General features: G+C 62.7%; 1 protein-coding gene across 2 annotated transcripts; it reads left to right on the top strand.

Annotated features, from left to right (window-relative positions):
- The first annotated feature begins 58 nt into the window (after nucleotides 1-58).
- On the top strand, nucleotides 59-7,373 carry LOC310891071 (Y-box-binding protein 1-like). 2 transcript variants are annotated; one of them, XM_083853381.1, is made up of 9 exons: nucleotides 59-765; nucleotides 805-880; nucleotides 4,198-4,261; nucleotides 4,358-4,391; nucleotides 4,524-4,613; nucleotides 5,291-5,596; nucleotides 5,966-6,084; nucleotides 6,559-6,691; nucleotides 7,247-7,373. In XM_083853381.1, exons 1-9 carry the CDS (start codon nucleotides 655-657, stop codon nucleotides 7,343-7,345), a joined length of 1,032 nt encoding a protein of 343 aa, XP_083709507.1. In that variant the 5' UTR covers nucleotides 59-654; the 3' UTR covers nucleotides 7,346-7,373. The 2 variants fall into 2 exon arrangements, with proteins under 2 accessions (XP_083709507.1, XP_083709506.1); XM_083853380.1 differs by having other exon boundaries at nucleotides 59-880.
- Nucleotides 7,374-7,588: the final 215 nt, after the last annotated feature.

Raw genomic sequence — 7,588 nt, 5'->3', positions numbered from 1 at the left:
ATGAAAGTTTATGCAAATCACCGCAGGTGCGGGACGCTTTTACCTATGAAAACGTACATTTCTTTAAATACGTACAAACGTTGCCCCGCCCGGCACTGCGCAGCACCCCCAGCCGAACGCAGACGTTGACGTTAAGTAAATTTATGTTAACACACACAAATGAGCGCGGCGGCGCTTCTCTGCATGCGCGAACAGAGAGCGGAGGGGGGAGACAGGGAGGGACAGGCGCTGCCACTCACGCATGCTCCGCCCCGCTCCAGCCTTTATCCCTCCCCCCACGTGGTGCCGCGCGCCTCGTGCCCGCCACGCGCCCAATATAACCCAATATAACCCAATATAACCCAATATAACCCAATATAACCCAATATAACCCAATATAACCCAATATAACGCCAAAATATAACGCGCCCAATCGCCGCCCTTCCCCTCCCCCCCCCGCTCCCTGCCAGCCAATGGGGAGCCGCGGGCGAGGCGCGAAGCCGGGGGGGCGGAGCCTGGCGGCTGTTGGCGAGGCAGCCCCGGGCAGAACCCCCTCAAAAGCGGCGGCGGCGGCGACAGGGTCGGAGCTTGGCGCTGTTCTCTCCCCCTCAGCGACCAGGCCTGTTACCAGCCTCCCCCGGTTCTCTCCGCTATCGCCCCCCGGTGGCCGCGGCCATGCTGAGCGACTCGCAGGGCCCTGCCGAGCCGCCCGGCTCCCCCCCGGCCCCGCCACCGTCCCCCTCAGAGGCCGGTGCCGCTGCCGCTCCCCCCCCGGCCCCCTCAGAGGCCGGTGCCGCTGCCGCTCCCCCCCCGGCCCCCTCAGAGGCCGGTGCCGCTGCCGCTCCCTCCCCGGCCGTTACCTCAGAGCCTGCAGCTGCGTCCCGTGCCAAGCCCGTGCTGGGTGAGGGGTGGGGACAGGCCGTGCTCACCGGGGGTGTTAGGAGGGGGGTGCAGGGGCCTTGGGGTGATGAGCCCTCACCCTGCCACACTCCTCTGGTGGGGTGGGGGTAACTGGGGGGGCTAGGGGGGTACTGGGGGAAACTGGGAGAGGCCTTGGGGGGTAACTGGGAGGGGCTGGGGGGTACTGGGGGGGTTGGCAGAGATTGGGGGGGTAACTGGGGGGTGCTGGAAGCTACTGGGAGAGGCTGGGGGGGATAGTTGTGAGAAACACTCCGAAAACAAACAAACAAACAAACAAAAACCTGCTGCTCAACAGCAGCTGGGAGAGCGAGGAGCGAGAAACCTCCCCGCAGACACCAAAGTCAGCACAGACGGAGGGGGTGGAGGCGCTCCAGGCGCCGGAGCCGAAGCCCCCTGCGGCCTGTGGAGAGGCCCCTGGTGGAGCAGGCTGCCCCCCCCGTCCCCCCCTTCTCGATACTTGGGAAACTGACCAAACACCACAGCAAATATACCAAAACCTCTAGACTGTTACTTAGATAGTGCCTACACCCTCTTTCCCTGCTCCTTCAACTTTCCCAACTCATTCAAAAAACAGCTCTGTCAAACATTACATACCACACCTTTAACACCTTCCATAACCCTTTTTAACGCTTCTTGTCTTTCTCCAGCCTGTACTTTCACCAAAGTCTCAGTCATTAGCCAACTTAATTCCATACCTTCCTTCTTCCACTCCGGATATTCCTACCTGAAGTGGCCAGCCTGCCCACACTTAAAACATCCCATCAAAGCCTGTCCCTGCTAAGATTCAGGCCACAACACGGGTAGCTTTCCTTGCCTGCCATTCCTTCATCTCTCTTCCTCTCTTTTCCATCCTGGCCCTGACTCCCCCTGAAGATTTTCTTCCTCTTTCTCCAACCCTCTGCCTGACTACCTGCTACGCTGTCAGTACCATTAGTTTCACCCTCTGCTTTCCTTCTCATCTCCCCTCTTGACACACACGTTCAGGGCCTCCCGCAGGAGGGCCCCCCAGTGACTGGTCACTACATCCCCCCCACCTTCTGGAGCATTTTCTGTGCATCTTGCCAGGCTTCAATCACAAAATGAGCTTTCAAGAGCCCTTGGGATACCGGGTCCTCAGGATTCATCCCCAAGTACTTTCTCATTCTGACCCCAAGTCTCTCGTATGATTTCTGTGTTGCACACTATTATTCTTCCAGCCAGGATCGGCAAGTGGGTATTTCTGCCCTGCCGGTATTACCCCTGGTCCTGGAGGATGAGTTCTTTCCCATTTTTGTATAGCAGCTCTCCTCCTGATCATTCCCATTTCTTTCCCTGTAAACAACATATTTATATACGTAGTTCCCCCTCCCCAAGAGTATAAGTTAGGTCCTAGGAAACTCCTAACCTCTCTGCTGGTAAGGAGGGGGGGAAGTTCACTTAAGAGGATACACAGTTAGTGTTAGTGCTGTTAGTATCAGGGAAGGCAAAATTCTCAGTACCTCTTCTGCCTTGTTCTAATTCTTGCCAGAGCCTAGAGTACGCTCTTCTCTAGGGACAGTGTTAATTGCAGTCCCTGTCTCCTTTCCTGGAGCGACTGCTGCTGCCACCGGTGCAATATTAGGATTATAGGGAGCATAACTTGGCTCCTCCTCCAAAAAAAAAAAAGGAATCTTATTGTTTACACATAAATTTCAAGCCTGAATTTTCATCAGGCCCGTATTTTGGCCAAAATACTGCTGTTTCCTTAATCGGTTCTTTTGTCCAGACTAATACACAATATTTAACCTTTTTTTTTTTTTTTTTTTTTTTTACCATCTCCTCCAATTTTGAGATTATTTTTCCAATTTCTTATAATTCTTCAGGAAGAACTTTCGGTAGGCACTCCCCCAGGGATATCTCCCTGTCCCCTGGAACTCATATTTCCCATTTTTCCTATTCTGGAAAATGGGGGTGTACTGCCAAGCACTTCCCTGTGCAAGGGCTTACCATACACCAAAATTCCCTGGTGTACTTCCGAGCACTACCCCATGCAAGGATTACCGTACACCAAATTTCCCGAGACTCTTCCTTTCTCTCCCTTATCTCACGCTTCGTCCGTCTCTGCCTGCGCCCCTCGCGGAGCTGCGGCACCGCGGATCAGGACCCCACACTCGCTTCGTACAAAAGTACGTCTCAAGCACACATCACACAGAGTCTCACCCGACCCCCAAAGCAATACTTAATATTTCTTACCTTGGTCTGTGCACAGAGTTACCGGATCAATTCTTAAAACCCTGAGTGTCTACCTTCTTCCTTTTCCCCACTCCTTCACGGATCCTGCCTCTTTCATCAGCCTCGGGCCCTCTGGCAGCTCTCCGCAGAGCCGCCGTCGCTGCACAGGACCCTGAGATCAGCGGGGCATGCCTTCCTGCTGCTGCGGCGGTGGGGCTCCCCGGTAGGTGACTGGATCCCGGACGAGCCCCAAATTGTGAGAAACGCTCCGTAGCCAACAACTTGGGCTCAGGCGAGGATCTCAGCGAAGTAGTAATTTATTCGCGATTGCAATGGCGGGCGCCCCACAAGCAGGAGAGCGCACCCACTAGTTCCAAAACCCAGTTTATATACTTTTTGATGACAGGACCCTCCCCAGTTTCCCCACTGAGTGGGTAATCCAGGTTCACAATCTATCTGATGCTTCACAGACAATGCCTGGCCTTCAGTTGCTGGCCTGTTAAATTTCAAGCTTCTTTTGACTTTTTTACTGTTTGAAGTGGTAATGTTTCATCACTTATCTGATTTGACTTGACACCGTGATTTTCACCTAATTGCTCTAAGGAGTCCGGCTGTCTGCATTTTACAAGGTTTTCTGTTAAGCTTTCTTATCACTGTAAGCATATCTCAATACCCCATTCCTTCCTTCTGTACCATGTAACACTGCAAAAACAACATTTCCATTCCCACATAGTGGGGGTAACTGGGAGAAACTGGGAGAGGCTGGGGGAAAACTGGGGGTAGCTGGGAGGTATTGGAGGTAACTGAGAGGGGCTGGGTGTTACTGGGAAAGGCTAGGGGGTAACTGAGGGGGTACTGGGGGTTACTGTGGTTAACTGGGAGCTACTGGGATTAACTGGGAGGAGCTAGGAGAGGCTGGGGGTCACTGGGGGGGTTAACTGGGAGTTACTGGGGGGGTTGCTGGGAGATCACTGGGGCTTACTGGGAGGGACTGGGGGGGCACCTGCCCGTCCTGGGGACTCCCCCTGCCACTTAAAGGGGTCGGGGGGGCACTAAGAGGAATCCCAAAACTGACGTTTTTCACCCCAAATTCTCTCCCCCCCCCAGCCACCCAGGTGCTGGGCACTGTGAAGTGGTTCAACGTGCGCTGTGGCTATGGCTTCATCAACAGGTGGGGGGGGGAAATTGGGGGGGGGGCGCAAATTATGGAGGGGGGGGGGAACAAATTGCCTTAATTAATCCCCCTACATTAATTCCGCCCCCCCAGGAATGACACCAAGGAGGACGTCTTCGTACACCTGGTACCCCAAACCCCCCTGAAACACCCCCCCCCCCCCAAATTTTTTGGGGTGCCCCCCAGGACCTCCCTGCGGACCCCCCCTGGAATTTTGGGGCCCCTCCCCAAATTTTTGGGGCCCCCCCCCTCCCCGCAGACGGCGATCAAGCGCAACAACCCCCGCAAGTTTCTGCGCAGTGTGGGCGACGGGGAGACCGTCGAGTTCGACATCGTGCAGGGCGTGAAGGTAGGTGGGCGGGGCCCCCTTTTGCTCGAACCACGCCCCCTTTCGCTCGAACCACGCCCCCTTTCGCTCAAGCCACGCCCCCTTTCGCTCGGCATCGTGCTGTATGGAGGGCTGGGGCCCCCTTTGGCCCGGGCCACGCCCCCTCTCGCCTAGGCCACGCCCCTCCGAATCGCCACGCCCATGTTGCACAGGCCACGCCCCCTCTTTTTGCCACGCCCTCTTTTAGGAAAGCCACGCCCCTCGGGCCATTGCCCTGCATATAGGGCTGGGGACACCACCTGCACAGGCCACGCCCACTCCTGCACAGGCCACGCCCACTCATGCACAGGCCACGCCCACTCCGGCACAGGCCACGCCCCTTCACCCTGGGACACGCCCCTTTTACATAGGCCACGCCCCCTCCCGTTTAGGCCACGCCCCCTCCTTCCACCCAGCCCCCTCCAGTCCCTGCCCCTTCCCATTAGCCCCGCCCACCCCCGACCCCGCCCCCTGGCTAAGCCCCACCCCTCCCTTTAGGCCACGCCCCCTTTCCAGCCCCACTTACCCTCATGTAACCACCCCGGCTCCCGCCCCACTCCCCCTCCAGGCCCCGCCCCCCACCCGTTAGCCCCGCCCACCCCCTGGCCCCGCCCCCTCCCCAAGCCCCGCCCCCTCACGCGTCTCCCCCTCCCCTGCAGGGCCCCGAAGCCGCCAACGTGACGGGCCCGGGGGGGGTCCCGGTGAAGGGCAGCTGCTACGCCCCCGACCGCCGCCGCTTCCGCCGCTTCTACCCCCGCCCACCGCGGCAGGGCCCCGCCCCCCCCGCCGCAGGCCCGGCCCCCCCGAGTGCTCCTGCCACCGCTGCCCCCCCTGCTGTCAAGGGTGGGCCGGGGGGCGAGGGGGGCGCCCGGCTGCCACCGCCCCACCGCCGCCGCTGGCTCCCCCTCTTCTTCCACTGCCGCTTCCCGGGGGGGGGGCACTGGCAGCAGGGCGGGGCCACCGAGGTGGGCACTGGGGGGGGGCGTTTGGGGGGGCGTTTGGGGGGGGAACAAGTGGGTTTGGGGGGGCGTTTGGGGGGGGAACAAGTGGGTTTGGGGGGGCGTTTGGGGGGGGGAACAAGTGGGTTTGGGGGGGAATGGGGGCATTTGGGGGGGGATCCGGGCGGGGGGGGGAAATGGGGGCATTTGGGGGGGGCTCGGGGGGGGTAGTGAGGGGATTTGGGGGGGTCTTGGGGGTATTTGGGGGGTTGTGGGGGGATTTGGGGGGGGTCTGGGGGAGGGGTTAGGGGACACGCGGGGACAATTTGGGGGTCCCGGGGGGGTTTTGGGGCCCCTCCTGACCCCCCCCTTTTTTCTTTTTCCCTCCCCTTCCAGGCCCCTGAGGGGGAGGAGGAAAGGGGGGAGGCCCCGCCCCCCAGCGGGCAGGCCCCGCCCACCGTGGCCCCCCCTGAGCGCACCCGGGGGCAGCGGGGGTTCCGACCCCGCTTCCGCAGGTAGGGGCGGGGCCTAACGGGAGGGGCGGGGCTTAACGGGAGAGGGGGCGGGGCCTAAAGGCGGAGGGGGCGGGGCCTAGCGGGGAGGGGTCTCGGGGTGGGACTTAGGGTGTGGGCGGGGCCTTAAAAGGGAAAGGGGGGTTTGGAGGGGGGAGGGGCCTAGGGATGGGTGGGGGCGTGGCCAGAAAGGGGGCGTGGCCTGAGGGTGGTGTCCCAAAGGGGGGCGGGGCTTGAGAGGGGAGGGGCCTCAGGGGGCAGGGGCGGGGGGTGGGGGCTGAGGAGGGGAGGGGGGATCAGAGGAGGGAGGGGGCGGGGCCTGGAGGGGGCGGGGCCTCGGGGGGGCGTGGCCTCCGAGGGTGGGGGCTTGGGGAGGGAGCTGTGGAGGGGGGGGCTCAGAGGGGAGGGAGGTGGGCGGGGCCTGGAGGGGGCGTGTCCCCTCCCGGCCCCGCCCCCGACGCCTGGCCCCGCCCCCAGGCCATTCGGTGCCCAGCCCCAGGCCGGGGCCGAGGGGGCGGGGCCGGGGGCGGGGCCGGGGGCGGGGCTTGAGCCACGTGGGCAGCGGCCCCGCTCCCTCGTGCTCCTCCGCCGCCAGCCCGGATCGGCCCAGGTGAGGGGGGGGGGGATTTGGGGGGGGCTTTGGGGGCCCTGGGGGGGGGGGGGTCCTTTATGGGGCCCCCGGGGTTTGGGGTGACCCCGTGGGGTGGGGGTGGGGCCGGCTTGGGGTCCCCAGGGGGTCCCTAAGGTGGGGGGGGGGGCCCTTAGGGTTGCCCCCAGCCCTATTTTGGGGTCCCCGGGCTGTGGGGGTGCCCCCATGGGATTGTCCTGACCCCGCTTTGGGGTCCCTGATTTGTGGGGTGACCCCGTGGGGGGGGGACGGGGCTGGTTCGGGGTCCTCGGGGGTCCTCAGGGGGGTCTTTAAGGGGTGGGGGGGGGCTTAGGGCTGCCCCCGGCCCTATTTTGGGGTCCCCAAATCCCCCCCGTGGGGGCCTTGGGGTGTAGGGGGAGACCCTATGGGATTGCCCCCCCCCCTTTTTGGGGTGCCGGGGGGCGGTCCCATGGGACTCCCCCCGTTTTGGGGTCTGAGGGGGGGTCCCCGGGGTTCCCCCCCCCCATTTTGGGGTCCCCTCACCCTCTCCCCCCCTCCCCCCCCCCCGCCCTCAAGGAGCCGCCGCTGCCCCCCCCAGCTCGGCCGCCGCGGGGGGGGACGCCCCGGCCAGCGCCCCCCCCCCCCCCGAGCCCAAGGGCACCGAGGCGCCGCTGACCCCCCCGGGACCCCCCCTGCCGGAGGTGAGACCCCAAAACGGGGCGTGCCCCCCCCGAACTGGGTGTGTGACCCCCCCAGTTGTCCTCTTGGGACCCCAAATCCCCCCCTTGTGTGTCCCCTCCCCCCCCAAATTCTCCCCCTTTGCCCCCCCCCTTGGGGTGCCGCCCCCCCATTTTTGGAGCCCCCCCCCAAATCCTCCTCCCCTTTTTGGACCCCCCCCCAAATACTCCCCCTTCCCCC

Source organism: Anser anser, assembly GCF_964211835.1.
Source record: "Anser anser genome assembly, contig: HAP1_SCAFFOLD_150, whole genome shotgun sequence".
NCBI classification, from domain to species: domain Eukaryota; kingdom Metazoa; phylum Chordata; class Aves; order Anseriformes; family Anatidae; genus Anser; species Anser anser.
Note: the sequence above shows the minus strand (reverse complement) of the source record. Positions and strands in the feature narration are given on the sequence as shown.